Source organism: Lycium barbarum, chromosome 11 (genome assembly GCF_019175385.1).
Source record: "Lycium barbarum isolate Lr01 chromosome 11, ASM1917538v2, whole genome shotgun sequence".
Taxonomy (NCBI): domain Eukaryota; kingdom Viridiplantae; phylum Streptophyta; class Magnoliopsida; order Solanales; family Solanaceae; genus Lycium; species Lycium barbarum.
Window position 1 is genome coordinate 22,495,998 of NC_083347.1, and position 23,961 is coordinate 22,519,958.

A 23,961-nucleotide genomic window follows, 5' to 3' on the forward strand; every position below is an offset into this window, starting at 1 on the left:
TATTAATTTTATTACGCCAATGTATTTGATGCACTACCTTTGTGCATTGTTAAACTTCAGTATCTTTGACTTTGACATCAGCTTCGTACAAAGTTTATTCTCCTAAAAAAAAAAGTACTACATGGAAAACATTTTCCAAAACAAGCAATCGCTATCTAATGTGCTTTTTAATCCTTGACGAAATGTTTTAAGTTGTATGCTACAAGTCATAATATGAAGTAAGCAAGAAACAGAAAATAGAAGAATCAGTACACAAATTTCCTCCCAAGAAGGCTACAGTTTTACAGCAGGAGCGGTGATAAAGAATCAGTTACTGATTACATCATTCTTGTGGGCACCTTCTTTCTTTCTTTATAATTTTTTTGACAAAATATAGTTCCTATTTCGCCCCCTAGTAAAATGAACTCTTTCACGATTTTGCAAAGAAATGAATATATTAAATTGGGGTAAATCACAAATTAAAAAGATGATAAGGTGTGAATCAAAAAGTAATGCATAGGTTCAGGGTACAAATGCAAAGAACTCCCTATTTGACCACCCAAGATTTGCAAACTCCTTAGAGAAGGCGTGCACACAACTGTCCTTTAAATCTTGAAGACATACCTTTGCCTACACAATGCTCTCACAAGTAATCTTTGCTATAATCGCGCAGACCATTTCTTCCTCTAGTTCTCTATCTAGCAAGCTCGACAGGTAATCAATGAAGTGTTGTTCCTCGCCCTGCATTGCGGAGTACGTTAGTAAAAATAAATAATATGCATGTCTGAGGTAATTACACTTCAGCAGAAGATTGAAATAAATAACAAAATAAAAAATTCATTTTCAAGTGTGAAACTATTTTAGCACATTGAAGGAAGGAGTATGTTATAATAGTTTGATAGGCCAAAAAAGAAAGAACGAAAAATAAATGACCGTTTTCGCACCTCACGTATGCAAATCTCCTTTTTTGTCATTATATTTACTAATAAATAGAACAGTACGGATGACGGGGTGGGTTATTGAAGTACTGTTGTATCTCCTAAAACATCAATTGACGCATACATCAGATTCAATCGTACGTCAGATTGGAAGAAGTGGGTTAATTGAGAAACTAAAACATTCCACTCACATGAGGAGCTTAACCAACACCGGAAGAACATCCGCCTCACAGAAGGCCTCAACAATCTCATTGTCGCTTGCATAATCAAAATCGAGTGTTTTTTCAACAAAACCTCAACCCAATGTATGGCAAGAATAATCTATTGTACCAGAAAGGTAAGAAAGTACGTCACATACATTACTTAGTACCTCTTGATTAGCATTTTCATCGACAAGTTTACAAAGAGCTTTGATTGCTGGTCTCACCTGACAATTGAATTGGAATCAGTAATGTAAAGCATCCATTAAGTTCGACCTATTTTGAATGCTTAAGAAAACCAATATCGTTGCAGCACATAATTACAGGCCTAAAAACTTTTCATCAGTCATTAGTTGACTTTATTAAAATGAGGTTCTATTATGCCTCCACAAAGCTTTGATAAAATAAACGTGAGTTTTCTCAACATTGGAAGTTTCCAATTTTTTCAGCAAAGTATCCAAAGCCCTATGCCGAAGAGCATTATCACGACTGACACCGTTGAAAACAACTTTTCGCAATTCCTCCACAACCTATAGTTGGAAATAAAATACAATCAGTCTACTAATTAACATAGTTTCAGTCCATACAGCATAGAGGTCTGCCAATTTTAAAACGTACCTTCTCACAAGCACTATCTGTTTCCAGAAGTTCTAAAAGAACTTGCACCACCTCATGCTTAATCACGAAAACAGGTTCTAGCAAGTGGCGTGATAAGTAGTCAGATATATTGTGTATGAGAGTCACATCAGCTTCAGACTATGAATACAAAACCATAAGGATAAAGTAAGTGTGAAGCTACGACCACGAGGCAGTAAAGAAGTAATCAAACATGACTCTCTACCTTGAGCTCTTGTGAACCTGATGTCTCCGTTGTCTGTTTAATACTTTCAAGTAGAAGACAAACATCAACAGATTCAAGATCATCTATTTCAGAAATGAAAGCTGTGAATAAAAATTTGCACGTAAGTGATATGTAAGATAGATAAATTTTGCAAGCGCAGTCTTAGTCATACCTGAGAACCATTCTCTGAGCTCTTTGATCCACGACAGCTGTGTATGGCTATCAGCAGACTCAAGATGAGAAACCATTGATTGAATATCAAAGTCAAACTGTAAACTAACAATTCAGTTACACACATTCAGCCTATAGTTTGGTAAGAAAATACAATCAGCCAGCTAATCAACATTGCTTCAGTCTATACAACATAAGGGGTCTAAAACACACCAGACCAACCTCCTGAGTTTGAAATTTTTGCTTAGGGTCGGGCAGGTACTGGAATCTGTTGTGATCGTCGTCAGGCTATGAACGTAAAACCATAAGGATATAGCAAATGTGAAGCTACAACCACAACACACTAAAGAATGCACAACGAAGTCACTCTCTACCTAGAGCTGCAGCAAATACTTTGTCTCTAGAAAGCCAACAATATCAGAACATACATCTTCTATAATACGAATCAATTCTGTGAATAAAAATTTTCATGTAAATAATAAGCAAGTTGAATAAAATCAGCAGAAAAGAAGTCGAAGCAGTCTTAGTCATACTGTCAGAGAGAATTTCTTCATCTTCTTTGGTCGTTGACTCCTACAAATTGCTAGCGAAAACACGAACAACCCTTGATTGATGATCTAACTGCAAATCAACAAATCAGTTACCATTACCCACATTCAACCTATACTTTAGAAACAAAATACAATCAGCTTGCTAATCAATAGAGCTTGAGCCTCTACAACATACGGGTTAGCCACACACCCTACCACCATCCAGAAGCTTTTGAAGTAATGGGGATGTCACGACCCGACTAGGGGCCGTGACGAGTACCCGGGGCTAGCCATCGAGCACCACTCGTTCTGCTAATCATCACACTCATTAAGCCTTCTTTTATCAAATTCATACTCAAATCATAAGAAAAATCATTTTTCATTTGAGAACATAAATACCTTTATATACATAAGTCTTTCGGCCATCAAAATAATAAATATGACCTCATGAGACCATATAACCCACACTGTGTATCTACGAGCCTCTACTAGAGTACTAGACATATGGACGGGACAGGACCCCGTCGTGCCCAAAACATACATATACATATATACCAAAAGAATAATCAATGGCACCTCTGGAAAATTGAGTGCTCTTCAAAGCCGCTAATAGCTCCTACGAGTCTGGATCAGGATCACCTCCCTGTCTACCTGTGGGCATGAACACAGCGTCCAAAGAAAACGGACGTCAGTACGAACATTGTACTGAGTATGAGAGGCATAAGCAATAGTGATACGTCAATGAGATAAAGGAAGCATCAATAAGGAACATCTATATCTGACTGTCATTTATAAAAGAAATAATAATACATGTTGTCTTACTCATAATCATCATCATATCATATATGCATAAATGTATAAGTTGCCCGTCCATGTAGGTACGGTGTGATAATCAGTAGCTTGCGTCCAGGCCTCCCACGTCCGGGGTACCATCTCATGCCGCCCACTAGTGGTGCTGCCCGTGCCATATAGACACGGTGTAATCATCTATAAGCCGTCCGCCTTAGCGATGCTGCTAGGCCATATAGGCGCGGTGTAATATCATTAACATGTACTCATCATAATGCATGCATAGAAACTCAGAGATAGTTATACTTTATCGAGGTGACATAAGGTCATGGACCCTCGATTCCATTATGGAGCATTTATAAGTATTCTGCCTCACCTTGAAGGAAATAGTATATAAGGTGAGTGTATAGAATAAACAACATCATTAACTTTGTAGGGATATTATATCATGAACTCTAGAATCTTTAGACTTAAACTCATCATCATTATTGGGCTCATAATATATATATCTCTTATCTCATATGGCTAGTCATGAACATAGACTCCTTGTTTTCCGGAATGTAGGAGATTCATGAAGAAGAAAGAAAAGTCAAGTCATAGGATTCATGCCATAGAAAGAAAGGACTAAGCTCACATACCTTTTCCATTTAATTATCTATCGCTTGCTTGTTCTCCTTCAATGCCCACGTTTCTACCTTCAAGAGAAGTCGCATGAACATTAGTTAATCGATTACTTGAACGTGCTTACTAAAGCTAAAGAAAATTGGACGGCATTTCCTTCGTTTATACAACTTTTCCCATAATTTGTATCAACTCCCAAACATTCATAACAATGTTCCCAATATCATAAACGACAAGCATCATTCATTTATTATTATCCACATTTCACAATTTCACTTTAATTCATCCATAATCATGACCATAGTTCACTATCGTGTTCTTTCACATATAATACTCATTCCATGTTCTACATGTCATTCATAACCTATTTACAATCTTAACATATCCATTTTCATGATTCATTCCAACTACTACTCAACAATGTCACTATTCACATATTTATGACCTATTTCCTCCCTCCTTCTACAATCCAAGTGTTTCAACTTTTCAACACCATAAACAACATGTAAATACCATAAAAATTACCTTGGGTGATGGATGAACAACCTTTGAGTGGAACTTCTCTTCTTGCACCAAAACCCTAACTTGCTTCCCTTGAGTTTTCTTGGTGTAGATGAACTTTTTGTTAGGTTTCATACACTTGATTTCATGGTTTTGATGTAGTTGATCATGGATTTCCCTTGTTTTCTTGTGGATGAATAATGGAGAAAGTTCTAGAGGTTTCTTGGTGTGTGGAGAAGTGGAAATGATATGAATTAAAATGAGAGAAGGGTCCTTATATAAAATCTCGAAATCAGTCCCGACCGAGATATACGGTACGATCGACGAAGTGTCGATCGAATCGACGGAGCGTCGATCTGATCGTCGAAGTCGTTAAATTTCCAGTGAGCAACCTTTCGTTTCCTTTCATTCTACGGTGAGAAGGACGGTCCGTCGAACTGATTGACGGAGCGTCGATCTGCTCCGTCGAATGTTCTTTGTGCTAAATGAATTCTACGGCACAATCGACGAAGCGTCGACCCGTCCGTCGGTACAAAGAACGATCGTCGAACCCCCCTTTCGCAGAACTGCAGTGGAGTTTCATTTGACGAACTTTTCTCCCTTGCCTCTAACTTCTTTGGAATCTTAATTAGAATCATTAAGTATCCCTTCTTACTTATAGGGACATCGTATACACCTTAACTTACGTTAGTACATTCACCGCTCAGCAACCCAAAATTCTGAGGTGTAACAGGGGATCACTTAAAATCATTGTCTCTGAGAAACCAATTAGGCTCAGTCTGTGAATGCAAAACCATTACGATAAAGCATGTGTGAAGCTACAACCACATAAAGAAGCCACAATAAAGTAATCAAGACATCACTCTCTACCTTGAGTAGACAAACAAAAGCATAAGATATATCTTCTACTTCTGTGACTATAAAACTTTGCACATAAGTGAATATGAAAATCGAAATAAAATCAGGAAAAAAGAAAGCTTAGTCATACATACAGTCAGAGAGCAATTCTTGAATTTTTTTTATCGCAAACTCCGACAGAGAGCTACCACCACCAAAATCATCGTTTGTCTGTGAACACAAAACCATAAGGATAAAGAAACTGTTAAGCTACAGCCACCTATGTTGCTCGGACTCTCCAAAAATGTCAACGGTGCGTGTTGGATACTACAAAATTAATGCATTTTTGAATAATCTGACACGGGTGCGGCAACATTTTTTGAGAGTCCATGCAACATGAAAAACCACAATACACTAAACAAGTACTCGTAATTATCAACACAAACAAAAGACCTAACACATGGCTATTCAAGGTATACCAATCAACGTTAGTTATATGTGTAAGTAACTTAATTTACTTTTCTAATATTTAAAAGTTCAAAATCAATTAAAATTTTGATCATTAAATTCTTCCTTGTTCAATTAGGTAATATTAGAAGTCCTAACATTTAGAATTTTAGAATTGGTTAGATTCTTACCTTATATAAATTAAGTCCTTATATAATTTATTTTGGTTTGATCAAGTCCGTGTATATTTGGTTTGTTTAGTCCTGACATAATATGTTTGTTTCTGATTTGGTATATATTTGGTCGTAAGTACCAAATTCTGCCCATATGCACAGTAATAATTTCCTTATTCCTCGTTGGCTTCATTTACAGTGACGATGTTTCAATTATCAAGACCCAGAGTTCGAGAAACTCCACTTTTGAAATCTCAGTGAACATCTTTTATTCGGCCAAAAATTACACCGAAGGCATCCTCCTTTATATCCTCCATCTTCGTCTTTTATCCTGGTTGTGGAGAATTTCAATGTGTTTCTCTGGAATTTTTTTTTTTTTTTATATTAAACCAATTCCATAGACTACCTTTGTCTATGGTCATTGGAGGGGGGGGGGGGTTTTGACATTGACCCTACCTTGTTAATAACACATCCGAAAACATACATGGGAGGAGGGCTATGCCATGATTCCCTCTTTTACATTTATGAGGACTAACCTTTCTTACTATTTGTCCCTATTAGCTAGGAGAACACTACTAATTAGATTGATTTCCAATTAGTTTTGTTCTCATTACAAAAAATCTTACAACTCATGGGACATCATATCTATAATACAAAAGCAACCTGATAATATTGATTTAGAGAGTGTTTGGATTGACTTATTTTGAAGCGTTTTTTTTTTTTTTGACATTTAAGCTCCTTTTTATTTATTATGGTATTTGATAAAGATAAAAAATATTTTTAAGCACTTACTTTTAGGCTAAAAAGGTACAAGAATAAGCCTAAAGCCAAAAGTTGGGTATTAACATCTCATAACTTTTAGCTTTTAGCTTATAAGTTATTTTTAGAGAGACAATCCAAACACCCTCTTAGTTTCTTGACCTTACTTACGTAGCTTTTTTTAATGGCTTAATAAATCGATAACCCCTCTAACTTGCCAGCAAATTTCTTTTAGGCACTAGACTTATGGTTTGTTCCAGCTGACCACCTGAACACATGATAAAATGTCCTTATTAGAAATTTTTGGTTCAAATTTTAAAACTTTTTCTTGCGCATGATCTCAAATGCTCATTACGTAGATAAGTTAACCACTTGAAATATATCATCTTATTTAATTATACAAATTATCCTCAATTGAAAAATGTCTGAGGTTTTATTGTTTGCTGAGACTAATCTTTATAATTAAATGAGGTGACATATTTTTAAGTGGTTAATTTGTTTACATGGTAGACATTGAGAGTATGCCCAAAAAAATTTAAAATTTGAACCGAAAATGTCTAATAGAAACTTTATCATATTCTCAGGTGTTCAACTGGATCAAGTCATAGTTAAGTGTCTAAACGAAATTTCCTGATAAGTTTGAGGGACCGTTGATGTATTAAGCCTTTTTTTTTATTGGTCACACTGCCATGTAAGGAGCGACCGAGCTTCACATGCTTACTTTATTTGGGATTGAGTTTTTTGCGTTCAATAGAAACATTTTAGAGATTGATTAAGTGTCTGCTAGGTAAAAGCCTCCTTTAAGATGGCTAAGTGAAATTTGATGACAACTTTAAGGGGTATTCAACCTTTAAGGTTTTAATTCCGTCATGTGAGCCTCCTTTCCATTTCATTTAACCGATTATAGGTTACCTGGACCTACCGTATCCACCTTTAAGTACACAATTATAAAGTCTAATTACTATTATAACGAATATGCACTTAGTTATTTCACTAGTTTCACCAGGCCCGGGCTTAGCACAGGCCCAATTTCAAATATAAAAAGTAATATTTTAATTAAGAAAATATAATTTATATTGGTAATAATTAAACTTCAAATAAATATATTTTCAATATATAAAAGCAAAACTTTCATTTCACTCTTTTAATATCTTAACTTTCATTTTGATGCAATTATTTACTTCAAATTAATGCGGAGCCATAATTTGAAATATATGAGTTTCAAATCCTTATTTTTTAAGTTATTTAGTTCTAAATTAATAATTTGTACATATTTAATGAACTTTTAAGACAAATACAGAATTTGGACCAAAGTGCTGCCGAATTCGATCAAATCGGTAGCTGACACTCTAATTCTTCCCTACTTCAAACTCATTTTGTGTTTAAAAGATTAATTTTAGTTAACCAAACAAGAAATTTTAAAGATAACCCGATCTTAATTGATAACATTGTCTTTATTTTAACATTATATGGCATCATTTAATAATTTTTAAAATTATCTTAAAATCATTTTTGTACTAATCTTGGTAAACATATATGAGCTCATTAAAGTATAAATATTAAGTAAAAGAAATGCTTACATGTAAAAATCTATAATAAGCAACAAATGAAAACGAAGAAAACAAAGAGCAACAAAAAGCAAGAATATCTAGTGAAGAAATGACTATTTTTTAGGTTAATAGATAAGATCAATAGAAGAAAACAATAGGGAAAATAAAGTGCAGCGGATAGAGTTGTTCCTCTCTTATGCTACACGAATCTGGATTAGGCAAGCTCCAATGGGTACCGGATACCTGATAGAAAACAGGTAAATAAGGCAGAATGTTCGACAACTTTTAAAAAGTAGACCATAAGAACAAAAAATAAATTTGACTTTAAAAAATAAGGTTAGGACCTAAAAATAATTAATTGAAAAGTTTAATATTTTTTGGAAAAATTTGGTAAGGACTACAAAAGTCCTTTTGTTCTCCCTTATATATAATAATAATATATCTGGATATTCAAAACATAGCAACTCCTTAATTTTAGGCTCCAATCTTTCAAGAAAAGGCCATAAATAGTCCCTCATCTATAGGAGTAGGTCTAAAATGGTCCCTTAACTATATACTTACCGGTTTTAGTCCTTTAACTATTCAAAAACTTATCAAATTTGGTCTCCATCTATTTTTTTATACAAACAGCGTACAAACTCATAAACCTTCGTGAGATTAATCGTTAAACCATTCCTCAGACCTATATTTCTCTCTCCCTGCTTCTTTTTCCTCAAGTTCATTCTTTAACCTCAACTTTTTTCCTCAAGTTCTCTCTCGTGTTTCTTAACCGACGGACAGCGTCGGTTAAAACCGACCCAGTCCGTCGATTTTGTTAAAGAAAAAAATTAAAAAACTGACGGTCTCACGTCGGGTTTTTTTTTTTTTTTTTTAAATTAAAGAATGTAATGTAGGAACTTGGAGTCAAACCCAGCTATGTTCCTTGGCATTAAAGGACTTTACCACTAGACCACTGATATTTTTTGTTCATATACTTACATTGATTTAATTTATACTGTTTTTTCGCTCTAAAAACTGACGGACTCCGTCTCCGTCGATTTTTTATAAAAAAAAAAAAAAAAACTGATGGACTCCATGAGTTTATTTTAGAAAATAATATAACAAATAATTATATTTTTTCGCGCATTTTTGTGCAAAAAATAATCGATGCAGTCCGTCGGTTTTCTTAAAAAAAATATTTAAAAATATTATTGAAAAAGCCGACAGAGTCTGTCGGTCTTTCCGTCGGTTTTTTCCATCGATTTTTTTTCTGTCGATTTTTATCAGTTTTTTTTTTTTTAAAACAAGAGGAGCTTGAGGAAAAAGAAGCAAGAAATATAGGCCCGAGGACTGGTTTAATGATTAATCTGACGAAGGTTTATGAGTTTGTACACTGTTTGTATAAAAAAATAGACGGAGATCAAATTTGATAAGTTTTTGGATAGTTAAAGGACTAAAACCGGTAAGTGTATAGTTAAGGGACCATTTTAGACCTACTCCCATAGATAAGTGACTATTTATGGCCTTTTCTCCCAATCTTTCCTACCCCCTTCTCTCTCTCACACACACCTATAAATTTGTCATGTTTTATCTTCGTTTTTTTTAATCTGATTTCAATTTTCCGTTCACTCGACAACAAATTTGAACTTTGGAATACTGAAATGGCATCATTTTATCAGCATCTCAAAATTTTCAACAAAACTACATCAAATTTCAACTCCAGCATATTAAAATCATCACGTTTATCAATTCGCTTTGAATTCGATTTCATTTTTTCGTTTAGTCGATTTAAAAGAATTAAAGCTTCATCGTTTAATCAAAAAGCTATTAATTACCTGAAGACATAAAAAATGATATCTCCTATACAAAATTAGCAACATGCAATTGGCATGATGAACGTTTCAACAATTTATCTCCTATGTCGTTTTTTTTTTTTTTTTTTGAGAAATTATTGAGAGGTTAGCAATGTTGGGTTGGAGGAGGGATGGAGGTAGGTCGAAGAAGAATTGAGGCGAGGTGATTAGACAAGACATGACATATCTTCAGCATACCGATGATATGACCTTAGATATTAGGTTATGGAGGACACATATTAGGATTATTAGGTTTTTCTTCGAACTGCTTAGAAATGCTTTCCGAGGGTCTATCGGAAACAATCTTTCTACCTCCTAAGGTTGGGATAAAGTCTGCATATACACTACCCTCCCAAACCCACTTATGGAGTTACACTGAGTATGTTATTGTTGTTGTTGTATACATTAGGTTAATTTTTTGGTTAGTTTTTAAATATAGCTTTTCAAATTTAAAAAAATTATAATTTTACCATTCTTTTTTTCTCGCAAAACTTTAACTTTTCCAAGTAAAATATATATTCAAGCACAACTACAATTTTTAATCTCAACTTCAAACACTACTTTTTTTTTTAAAGTACCACTCAATTTATGTCTAAACGCGTATTTACTATATTTAGCTATAGATCTCCCTATAATCAAATGTGAACACTTAACTCTCCCATAATTTCTTGCCCCCTTATATGCATATTAATTTCTTTGCCTTAATAGGATTAGTAATGTAAGGCCCAATCCCTTGCTTGTATATCTTCTTTCGAAGTTCGCTTTTTATTTTAGAAAATACATAAAATTAGCCATAAGCACACCGCCTAGTAGATTTGCTAAAAAGAAAAAAAACATGTAGGGTCTCTCACAATACAGGAGGATTAAGAGTTTGATATTTAAAAAATATGAGGTATATATTAGCGATTGAATCATATCACAAAAGTATTTTAGTGTAATTTATGCTTAGCTATAAATAATAATTATTAGGAAAAAAGTACTAGTAGTTTTTAATAGTACTAATTTGTTTTATTTTTTTAGTCAATTTCCATGAAGATAAAGAAACAAAATACAAAGGAAGAACTCAATTAGACTACAGTACCAAAATTAATGTGCATCACTGATTTATCCCCGCTGCTATTGGCTAAAGGGGTTGTTTGGCACGCATACTAAATTATTTCGAAATTATAGTTCTGGAATTAATTTATTCTATTCAGAAAGAAGGATAAAATAATCTCAAGTTTGATTGAATAAGGTAAAATATACAGAATTAAGTTTGAGATTAATTTTATACTCTGTTTAATAGAAGATATAGAGTTGGTAGAAAGTACCTTCCACCAAACAGAGTGTAAAATTAAGCCCAAACTTAATCCCGTGAATTCTCACTTATCTCGTGTACCAACGACCCCTAACTATTATGCAACTTTGCACTCCATCAAACCCTCAAAGAATCCCCGGTAGGCAGTATAATATCACCAAATTTATGTACCTCCTACCAAATATAACAGAGTATAAAATCAATCCCAAACTTAATAATGAATATGCCACCCTATCCTATATACCAAACGACCCCTAAGTATTATGCTAACCTTGTACTCCATCGAACACTCAAGAATCCCCCGGTAGCTATAAAATCACCAAATTTAGCCTAAATCACCGTCTGACACTTCTCCTTACAATAACACTTGGATTTAGAAATTCTTTTCACTTCTTTCCCTTAAAGAATCGCTACAAATAATCAGATCAAATCTAGACAGATTAAAGTTTCTTCTTTTTTTTTTTGATAATGAGGAAGAGAGAAAGAGAAAACCCATGTGGTATTTGTGGTCATTATCACAAGTATGAAGAAGGTGAACCATGTGGGATTTGTGGTCATAGAATGGCTGTTGTAACTGATAAGAGTTCTTCAATACAAGTTAGTGCTTTTCCTTCAGAGATCTTGCCTGAGTTTCTTTACTTGGGTAGTTATGATAATGCTTCCAGAGCTGAACTTCTCAAGACTCAAGGGATTTCTCGAGTTCTTAATGTTAGTCAATCTTACTTGTCCCTTTTTTACTTTCTTGGTGTTGATTGAATTGTTAAGTAGAGTTGAAATGTTGCAATCTTTGAAGAAAAAGTTGCAAAAATATGATTCATTTTGTTGGTTGACCTTGTTCTGTTCTTGTGTTTGAGGGATTTGGAGATATGCTCCTTATCTTTTGCATTGTCTTTTGGAAGAAATAAGGGGTCGTTTTGTTCAGAGACTAGTTATGATGGGATTAGTTATGCTTGCATTATTTCTTATCGACTATTTGGGTTGTGAACATGCATTGCATAATTTTCAAATAGTAAATAAGTTGCAAAAGACTCTTTTTTGTTGTTGGTAAATTATAACTAGTTGACCTTGTTTTGTGCTTGTGTTTGAGGGATTTGGTGATATGCTCGTTATCTCTTGCCTTGTCTTTTGGAAGAATAAGGGGTTGTTTGGCTCGAAGGCAAGTTATGCCGGGATTATTTCTTATCGACTATTTGGTTTGAATTGTATAGTTTCTAAATAGTACTGAATAGGGTGTTTAAGTATAAGAATAGTACTGAATAGGATGTATAAGTAATACCAGTATTAGTTGTACTAGACTTAATTTTCCAACCAAACATTGTACTACAATCTTATACCGGCATTATTCTACCTAATACACCCTACCAAACGACCCCTAAAACCATTGAAACTTGACGGCTGCGTACTTTGTGGGGAGGGAGGCTAGGATGATAGTGTATCCAAATTTCTTGGAGATGCTTTTCCTGAGATAACTTCACTAATATTTAGATAGTCAAGGTCAATAATTTGGAGTCTGGTGGTGAGTTGTGGGGATAAAGACTAGGCAATTTCCCTTATAACTAGGCAATTTCCCTTATAAATTTTGTCCTGAATACCTTTCACTGTTTTTGTTTGATGCTTGCCAATTCTTTTTCCTCGAGGATAATCTGCAAGAAGTGGCCTGGGTTTCCAATCCTAAGGTGTGCCAATGAATTTAAATCACTAAATTAACCACAACTTAATGTTTGTAACACATGCGGGTTATCTCTCCTGTGTGGTTTGCGAGCTATTACACAGGAGCTGGGTTTACCCTGTGCGCACCCGAAGGGTAGCGGCTGCGGGTTCCCATGTCATCAAAAAAAAAATGTTTGTAACACATACCGACACTAGGGGTGTGCATAGTCTGGATAAACCCAAAATCCCAACCGAAATCCAAACGTTTTAGATTTTCATTTTAGATTTTCAGATTATGGATTGGATTTCGGGTTTAATTTTTTAAATTTTCAGATTTTCTATTGGATTTCGGATTTGGAGCTTTGGATTTTTACATATCAGCAAAAACGAATTTCTTATACCTTATATTTAGCCCTTCCATCCGTCTGTCCTTTAGACATTAGCGCATTACCTATATGTCCAATCTAATAAGTCAAATACGTATACCCTACTCATTAGACATCAACCTGTTCAATACTAATTAGTAAGTCCAATATGTTTGAATTTGTTAAAATTTTCAAGATGACTATGTTTTAGATATTTTTTTGTTGTTGTCATTGTCAGTATATTTTATGTATGGCATGATTTTACTATATTGGACTTGTTAATTCATAAGACCTTATTAATTCTTCTGTTGCATTTCCTTGGTAATAGTTTCATTGCTTGCATGAATATTTTATTTAGATGATTGTGATAGCAATGAAGAATTTAAGGCAATTGGATATGAATACTTTATTTGGATGTTCATGTTTTGTAAGAAAAAGAAGCAACTTAACTTATATAGGTTCAAAATTGAAAATCCGAAATATCCAAACCGATTAATCCAAAACTGGACTTAACAAATCCGATCCAATCCGATCTTATTTGGGTCAGATTCGGATTACATTTTGCGAAATCCAAAAACCAAAATATAAAACCGACAATTATCAAATTCAATCCAATCCGAACCGTGCACAGCCCTAACCCACACCCTTTATTCCCGTAATAAATTGCAACTTGTCAAGTCTGTACAGAAGCTTTGTACTTAGGTCTTTTGAGTTCTTGGGAACTGTACGAAAATCTTTGCTTTAAGTTGGGGCTAGAAAAATGATATTCTTGCTTATGGAATAGTTCACAAGGAAGGGATAAGAGGACTATTGCCGTAAGCAATGAAGAAGAATCTTCTTTCACAAAAGTATCTAGCTTATTTTCCTTCTCACATTTGTAAAGAAGTTCACTTCAATCCTCTTCTTGTAAATGAGTTGGTGTCATAGTTGTTAGTACCTTACACCACGTGAGGTCCAAATTCATTAGGTAAAAAAAAAAAAAAAAAACACTAGGTGATTTCTTCTCATTTGTAGAGTCTTGGTGGGCAAGAACTTGTGTTGGTGAGAGATAATAGGTACCCTGTGAATTAGTCGAGGTGAGCGTGAACTGGCCCAAATACCACCATTATTAGGAAGGGAAAAAGGGTATCTTCTAACACATGATGCATATCTTTATGGTCCTACACAATTCTTCAAAGATAGTTGTTTATGACCTTGTCTATTTGGTGTGCGATTTCAACTACATCCTACAATTATAGTGTGAATGTCTGTCTTGGTTCTGAATTTTCTTGGTCTTCGTCTGCGCAGATCTAGGTCAGACCATTATTTTGATGCTGGTGATATCAATGTTGGAAATGGATGATGAATTTGTTTCAAAGGGTTTTAAGTTTATCTTAAATTCTTTAACTGTTGTAGTTTAATTTTTGCTGCATTATTGAATATCTCATTGATGTGAGATTTCTAGCATATTTTTAGTGACATAAGTAATGGCTGCTTACTCAGAAGCATGTTTTTTCTTGTTTTTGCTCCTATGTTCATATCCGTGATTTTATGATATAGTTCATAATTCAGAAAGTGATATTTGATGGTATTTAGTGTTTGACAAAGATGTCTTTGTTCTTAACCCGTGTCATCAAATTAGAGGTTAACGTAACTTATTGAAAGTAATACTGAAATTATGGCAGTTTACCACACATTTATTTAGTTTGTAGAGCAGGTACTGAAATTTAAAGCGAGCTGGCCTGTAAGAAAAGAACCAATACAGTATGTCTATGTTGTCATTATTATGTTTGCATCCACGTTTGCCACTTGGCCAGAAAGGGAAGGATGCAAATACGAGAATATGACACACAAACAGCTTTTGATATGTTACATTCATATGCTTGACCTTGGAGGACCGGTTGGTGTTTGGAATTTAACTTTCCCCTTTGAGATAGGAAGAAACATGGATATTATCTCATTTTATTTAATATGCCCGGTGAGGGTTTGTTGTTTTTAATTTTGAACTCCATGGGTTTCTTTTTGGGCTTGTACTTGCCATTTTGGCAAATAGTGATCTGCAATACATTTTCTTTTTCTGGTGAAGTAGTACATTCTCTTGTAGTTAATATGTTTTTGAATCCACAGTTTTAAGTGCTAAGCCAGCTTTAGTGGGAGCAGTCCATATTAGATGATAGGAGTTTTGAGGAAACAAATGCTGCGGTTTGGATATGATATTGTCTGGTTCATGTATGATGATGATGCATGTGAAAAACTTTAACTGTGATGTGTACTGTACCGGTGGAAAAGCATATTGAGCTGGTATCATTGCGAGATGCATTGTTTGTAGGAAGGCAAAAGATTATAGCTCAGTAGATTACGATATTGCCTAAGACAGTAGGAGTTATTTACATGGGCTGATTCATAAGGGAATTTTTTGGTGAGCAGGAAGTTCCTGCAAATGAAGAAAGAAATGGAACTGACAAGAGAGCTGAAGAGAATGAAATTAATGTAAATTATGGTATTTAGATGGATGAAATTGCAGCAAGTGTAATACACGGCATGGGGTGAATGCTTAATTGTATGGGCTGATTTTCTATGTTGCTCGAACTCGGATATGGGTGTTCGGTTTGGGTGCGGATCTAGAGGTCGGATTCTTCATCAGATAAATTTTAGGACTCGTAGTTATGGATCTGAGTGCGGATGCGGGTTCTGTGATACAGCCAATAAATGTATATTACGGCATATAAAGTGTATATTTCGATTAGTTAAAGCTATTAAACTAAAACTAATAAAACTTCATTCTTTATAAACACCAATATTTTATTCTTGTCTCGAGTAATAAAAAAGCAGTCTCGTTCTTTATATCACGATAACACACACATACACACACATAGTCAAAAAACCCAAAAAATCAAACCAAATACCTAATCAATCTGTACTTCTCGGTCATAGAATATGGTCAAAGTACCCAAGATAAGTTTACCAAATCCAGTATGGATCCAACACTTACATCGTGTCGACACGGGTGGAGCAGGGATTTTGAAGAGTTCGTGCAATATAGCTGATTTCACTCTTGGATGCTTTCTCACTGTCTAACAATTAGTATCTTGTCCAGAGAAGGAATGTTAGTTTTCCTTTTTCCGTTGTATATCTTCCATTAGATTATGTGGGAGATCTTGAATAAGATGCTAGTTACTAAGAAAAGGAAGAGAACCTTATTCATTTTTAGCTTGAGTGCTCGGCAGCTGTTGTCTGTTTTTGTTTTTGTTTATGCCCTTCCATTATTGATCAGGATCTTGATGAGCTATCATGAAATACCGCCAGGGAGGTCGTGAAGTTTATAGTTCTTTAAAGGAACATTCTTTGAATCTTTTTGAATAGGAGCTGTGGATTAATTATACTCAAAAACAGAAAGAACCCGGTGAGGTTTGTTTGTCACCTTTACCATCGAGCTGGACTTTGGTTCTTTTAACTTTTACTGGTTGGTAACTCAATTTAGAGGGGAAGAGAGTGCAAACAGTTCTACATAGCTCGTTTACTTCCTACTCTTTTTCAAGTACACTAAGCTGTTTCTCTGCAATTTTCTTATTGATGCAATTTCAATTTTCTTTCTAGTGCTTCAGAAATTATGCATGAAAAACTTTGCATGCTCTATGGATCCCTTATGGCTCTCAAAATTATGGAACCAGGTTTCTCATTCACACTTACTCTTTCTCTGTACAGACTGTACCTGCTTGTCAAAATCTATATAAAAATTCCTTTACTTATCATTGCCTTCAAGATGACCAGGATTTGCACTTTGACGATGCCATCCAATTCTTAGGTGAGTGTCATTACTTGTGAACTTAGTATGTGTAAAGCTTACTTTTGACAGTTTTTGACCTTTCAGGTTCGAGAGATTTTTAGTCTGACACAGGATTGCAGATAATTTCTATTTAGATACTTGGCTTTGTTGGATATCAAGGAACAATAGGATTTGAAACATGTAAAGTTACTACCACCAAATAAATTGGTTTTTAAACATCTTTTTGAACAGGTTCTGGCATTATCTTCTGAATTTCTCTTTTGAAGTTTCCTAACAAATAATTTGTGGTTGAATGACTTTTTCTGAAGTAAATTTTTTACTAGCACATAGTTAATTCTTGGGTTCTTTCATACAGAATACAAATGTTACTTATGAAAAGAACTTTGTAGGAAACCTCTTCAAAACCCGAAAACCATAACTAGAAACCCTTTATTTTACAGTACTTATCAATCAAACCTCTGCATTATTAATTCCATTTACATTATGGAAACATCATAGCTATATTCGTAAAACAACACACATTATACTAATAGTTGCATAAAAGGCAAATAATATTTATGAAAAATCAAGACATAAAAGTAAAAAGAATTGAAATTTGAAAAATAGCACAAGGAAATAAATCATTGAGAAAATGTCAAATATAATAATAGAGAGGAAAAAAGGTGAAAATTTTGAAGGAAGATTTAACTTATTAAAAAATAGGGTCAAAGGGATAATTAGAAGCATGTGGCCGTTGTGAAAGTAAGCTTTGTTTGGTTTCAGTTCGATTCAATACTTTGTCTTTTAGGAAAAGATATATTGGCCAAACATGACAAAGGAAAAAAAATATATTTTTTTGTGTAAGGTTCTATATTTTTATTTTTTGTATACAACTTGTATGGAGGATTTTTCCGATTACACCAATAAACTGTTCATCAAAAAAAAAAAATATTCAATATCGGATCACATAATGATTCCAACTGAGATAATTCTTCATCTTAAATGTTTACAGCTTTTTGATCTGAGATAACTCTTTGATTGGAGTTGCTCTCCTGTAAGTTAACTTCTGATCAATTTATTAAGTCACAATATGCTTGATTATGTCCCTTGTTCCTTTTCCTAATAATCACCTAGTTCCTAACTTTGAAGCTTTGGCCTTGTGCTTTCAACGAGACTAGGCATCCTACCTCTAAGTTGACATGCTTGTATAGAGAGTTTTATTGTATGTGTTTTACTTCTACCCTCTAGCTGCTTGTTATCGATCCCTGTCTGTGAAGGACAAATCTAGTGTTAAACTTCTCTTCTGAATCTACCTGGACTTCGACTGCGAGCTATTCAGAGAATTCATTCTTTCACACATCTTCAATGGTAGCTTATTCCAGTTGAATGTTGAGTCCTCTACTGCCTCCTTAGTGCATAGATTTGTCCCCGGCTGATCCTTGTTTTGAACTTTTGGGGAACTCTCTTTTGCCTTTTCATATGTTTTGGTTATGTTTTGGATATGTATTTGTACATGACATATTGAAGATTTAACTTGAACTTTCTGTACATTCTACAACTGTTGAGCAGGAAGGTATTAGTACTAAATAAGATATCATGCAATTCTGACTGCTTTAGTTGAAACTATCATGTTTGTGTCTTCAACTTTGTATTAGAGCTCTTTATATGCTTTGTAGGAGGCATTCTGCTTGCCAACTGATGCTAATGGTATTTTTTTCTTCTGCAGAACAATGTGAAAAGGATAGGGCTCGTGTTCTTGTACATTGTATGTCAGGGAAAAGCAGGTAGATGTTTGATTTGTGAATTTTAAGTTTTCATGATTATCTGTTTTTTCTTTTTGGTTTTGTGCTGCATCCTTTCCTCCATTCTCTTTCTTCTTCCCCCGGGTTTCCCTGAAATAAAGGTGTACAGGTCAAAGCGTGTTTTGTTGTTTTCAGTTTGATACATATTTGTCTTATTACTTTTGAAGCTGAAACATAGATATGCTGATTGAGAATGAGAAATGCTATGCTGATTGAGAATGAGAAATGCAGTAAACTATTCCATTGAATTGCTTTCCGTTGATTGTGCTTGTGAAGACTGCCATTCTGGTTTAAAGAATTAGTGATTATCATTAGAACTTAATTGTGCTTTGTTGACAGGTCACCTGCCATTGTAATTGCTTACCTGATGAAAAGTAAAGGCTGGAAACTTGCACAGAGCTATCAGTGGGTGAAAGATCGCAGACCTTCTGTCGACCTTAATCAAGGTTTAGATATACCCTTATAAGCATTTCTTCATGATATACCTTTTATCAATCTGAAAAGCTATGATACCTAGCTAGTTACTCTACTCGGATATGCCACTTTGGTGGTCCACCATATGCAATAAAGTTGCTTGGGGTGCTTGCTGTTTTAAATTGTTAGTAAAAAGTTTATGTAAGAGCCCCTATATGTCAATGAGACCTTTCTTTTATTTTTTGTAATGCAGGGGTTTACCAAAAACTACAGGAGTATGAGCAGAAGATCTTTGGGTCACTGGAGAACCAGCCTGCCTCTGCCATGCCAGTCTTCACTTCTCCCGTGCCAGCCTTCAGCTTTAACTACCCAACACCCACTGATTCAGTTCAAATTCCAACCTTCAACAGTTCTGGTGCTACATCAGTTTTTGCTCGTCCTGTTTTTGGCGTTCCTCCACAGGATTTCACCTTTGGAGCTGCTGCTCATAATCAGCGGAATACCTCAGAGAGCGACATTGCTATGGATGGTTCGTAATACTATCTGCCTTTTGCTTTTGTGGAATCCTCGACTTGAATGGTCGTTTAGAAAGTTACACAAGTCGCTGAGTCAGTTGACAGTTCGTCAGGAGTTTGCGGATGTAAAGTGGGAGGGAATGCTTTATATTATACTCACTAGTTTTAAAGTATGACATGTTAGTACAGTATGGTACCTTATTTTTCTGGAAAATTCAAGTGAGACTTGCTCTAATCTATGCAAGCTTCTGAGAATTATGTTCGGTTAATTCCGCTAATAACTGCATGGTGTAATGCAAGTAAATATTAACCATGGGAGGTTGAGTTTTGACCCGATAGAATTTTTGCTTTATAAAAGTTTTGCAGAAACAGTTCTCTCTTCTTGTTTAGGTGTTAAAAGTACCAAAAACCATTTTGCTAAATTCGCATTGCAGGAAACTCATGATTTTTGGCAATCCAAATATCAATAACCGTATAAGCTTTTATCAAGTGAATGTCATTCTTGGGAATGTTTTCTATGGTAAATTGTTGTTTTCTTTCACCTGGATAATCTGAGACATGAATCCATCTCTGGTCCTTTTTTATGAGGTTCAAGTATTAAGCAGTACTTGACTGAAAATAAAATAAACTGGGATCGCTTGCGAGATTTAAACGTAAAAATGAGTGCAGGGCTGGTCATTTTCGGCTTAAATAAATATGGGTTATTTGCACTTTTATCCTTATTTTGTGCTGATCTTTAATTTATGTCCCTCATAACAAACAAACAAAAAAAATTCACTGGGCATAGCATAAGTTTAAATTTTCACAAAAATTAAAGACCAGTCCATTTTATGGACAAAACGTGCAATTTTATGTAAAATATGACGATAACTGAAGGCCAGATCAACTAAATGCGAGAAGCACTTTATTCTAGTTGGGTCATCGCTCCGCTCGTCCGCTTCACTTTTTTTCCAATAAGAATTTCACTACACAAAATAATAAAATGTTTACTCACCCAAAAATAAAAGGAGTGAAGATGATATAACTCCGTTTCAGTCCACCAAGAAAATATCAAGATCAAAATATTAAAAGTGCTCCTAATAGACTTTTTTTTTTTAACAAAAGAAAGGAACAAAAAATCTTAGAAAATATTGAGAACGTCATTAATGGACCGATTACAAAGCGGACACAAGCCTCTGTTCAACAACAATTCTCTAGAACACACCCTACAATAGGTATGTCCACAGGGGATAAACGCCGCGCCTTTATTCCTCTCCATGCACACGCAGCACATGTCATCAATTCCACCTTCACCTCCTTCTTCTTTAATATACCACTTGAGACTCCTCTTCTTCTCATCTCCACCGTCCGTTTCCTCAAACAACCTCATCAACGTCTTCAGTTGCGCCGTGGCATCCACGCTCCGAAATCGACGCTCTGCTGCTAGAGCTGTAGCAAGGTTCACGTTCCCTTGACGGGCTACAATCATGGGCTCTTCTAATTGGGCCTCTTCTGATACTCTTAGGTTCCAAGTGGACCCACAACAGGCTAGCCCAGTGAATCCCAGCCGTTGCTTTAAGATTCTCCACATCGTCCTCGGCCTATCTTGTCCGTCCATTTTTTTTTACTCTGATTGTTGAATCCACTCCTGACGAATAAAAGGCTGAATCTCAGTGTATCCTAAAAGCAAGGCTACTCTGCCAGGCCTGCAAATTAGTAGCAGTTTTCTCTCTGATTATTCCACTTAATCTTTTTCTCTCTGATGATTTCACTTAATTTTGTCAATAAAATTTAAGATAACAGCATGATGAGGAAGAGGGAAGAAAAGGATGAAATTCTTATTTAAAGGGTTGAATTACTTCTGATTGTTGAATCCACCACCTTTTTTTTACTTTTTTCTGATGAATAAAGGGTTAAATTTCAATGGACCATGACAGCAAGCTCATTCCGCCACTTATAATAGTCCGTCGCGTATTTAAGTAGTCTGCAATCCACCACCTCTGGCCTGCAAATTAGTAGTTTTTCTCTCTGATTATTCAACTTAATTTTGTCAATGGAATCAAAGCTCAAGAAAAAAACCATAAAATAAGATAACAGCATGATGAGGAAGAGAGAAGAAAAGGGTGAAAATTCTTACTTAATAAGTATATAGAGTCCAAAATGAAAGCTTGGTATAATGACGATCACATTGATGTATTTGGATTACTACGGCAAGTATCCGTAATGAAATTTTCTTCTTCTTGGTTTGCTTATTTTGTCAGTGTGTGTGTGTGAGAGAGAGAGAGAGAGAGTTAAGAAGACAAATTATTGTCTCTTAAAGACAAATTAGAAAGAAAGGGATGATGTAAAGAAGGTGCAAGATGTTAAAAGAGGGATGTTGAAAAAGAAGGTTCAATTTTTGGAAAGATTATGCGATTAGTTACAGGCTTACAGCTCATGACTGAAATTCTGTAATTGGCAAAATTCACTGTGAATGAGAGTGTGGAGTGTCTGGGGATGGGGTGGGTGAGCTTTTTCACTTATTTACAGGATAACTAAGTAATTATTATGGTAAGTTCGTCCTAATAATGCCTCACATTCCTAAAAACCTTTACATTTGCGTAGATGGTATTTTCACTCTCCTATTTTACGTGTCATACTTTCTTTTCTAGACTTTCTCAAATAAAAATTATACCATAATAATAATATATCCGGTGAAATCTCAGGAAGTGGGATGTGAGGAGGATAGGGTGTATGCAGATCTTATAAAGTAGACAGATTGTTTTTAATAAACCTTCGTACAAGGACAAACAACTCAAAGCAGTACGAAAAAAATAACGAAATATAGTCTAATCTAGAAAAAAAAAAGGAAAACAATTTTTTTTTATCAGGGCCAAACTCGAACCCATGAACCGGTAGTCGCAAGGTTGGATTGGTTACCGCTGGGTTGGAATAAAAATTATATTTATATATATTTAGAATAATATAATTTTCTACTTCATAGTTCATTCGAAACAATTTATACTTATATATAAATACTCATGACTTATTTTAGCGCATAATTTTTTTTAAAATTCTTCTATTTTAAAATAAAAAAATTATGTTCAGTCATCTTTACATAAGGCGAAGGAAATATATAGTACTCTCTCCAGATAAAAAGCAGTGTCCACTTGGTCTTTTTTTCTTAGGTAAAAAAAAAGGGCACCCTCTTATTAAATGTTGTGTGATCAAATTCCTATACTTGTTTAATTAGGGGCAGTTTAGTCAAATCACCTTTTTTTTTTTCTAGGAGTTAGTATTTTCTTAAGAGGTGTGTAAATGGCTAAGTGGACACTCTTTTTGATCCGGAAGGAGTATTAGATACATTGAAAACATCCGTTATAGAAGAACCGAGCTAGGGGTGTTCATGGACAAGTTGGTGCGGGTTTTCTAAATACCAAACTAAATCAGTGGCGTCGGGATTTTAAATCTATAAACTAAACCAAATCAATAAAAGTTGAGTTTTTCAACCTCGATTTTTTTCGGATTTTTAAGTTTTTCGGGTTTTTTCCCGGAAAAGTCTTCATATAAGACATATAACTTTTACTTCAAATATTGGACTAGTAAGATACAACTAGATAATTAAAGTGTTTCTTAATAAAATAACACAAAATGTGATATGCGTGATGACATTGTATTAAAATATTCAATAAAAAAGATAATAAAATCGATTAAAAACATATTGCTAATTAATAAGTCATAAAGAAAATAATCATAATCTAAAAATATTAAGTCATGCCAAAATAAGTAGGGCTAATAAGTATTAATTACATGACAAAAAGAAAACGGAAAAATCATGCAAAATATATCATCTGCATGCGTAAGAAATTAGATGCTGTTTACAGATATATGATAAATAATGAATGTACTTATTACAACCGCTATCGCCTACTACCATAATTTTTAAATAAAAAGACGTGTTTTATACGAAGGAGAACATTATGCAAAAAGAAAAATTGTAATAGAAAAATAATAATTTCCTCCGATAATTTATTTAAAATAGTTTGT

At 34.5% G+C, this 23,961-nt stretch overlaps 2 protein-coding genes across 2 annotated transcripts; one reads left to right on the forward strand and one right to left on the reverse strand.

Moving 5' to 3' along the window:
• Window positions 1–11,627: 11,627 nt before the first annotated feature.
• On the forward strand, window positions 11,628–20,297 carry LOC132617094 (protein-tyrosine-phosphatase IBR5-like). The gene is made up of 5 exons (XM_060331989.1): window positions 11,628–12,173; window positions 17,165–17,264; window positions 18,952–19,009; window positions 19,367–19,473; window positions 19,695–20,297. The coding sequence occupies exons 1-5, from the start codon at window positions 11,934–11,936 to the stop codon at window positions 19,976–19,978; spliced, it is 789 nt and encodes a 262-aa protein (XP_060187972.1). The 5' UTR covers window positions 11,628–11,933; the 3' UTR covers window positions 19,979–20,297.
• Window positions 20,298–20,843: 546 nt separating this feature from the next.
• Window positions 20,844–22,066, reverse strand: LOC132618681 (E3 ubiquitin-protein ligase bre1-like). The gene has a single exon (XM_060333700.1). The coding sequence runs from the start codon at window positions 21,551–21,553 to the stop codon at window positions 21,077–21,079; it is 477 nt and encodes a 158-aa protein (XP_060189683.1). The 5' UTR covers window positions 21,554–22,066; the 3' UTR covers window positions 20,844–21,076.
• Between the last annotated feature and the right edge of the window lie 1,895 nt (window positions 22,067–23,961).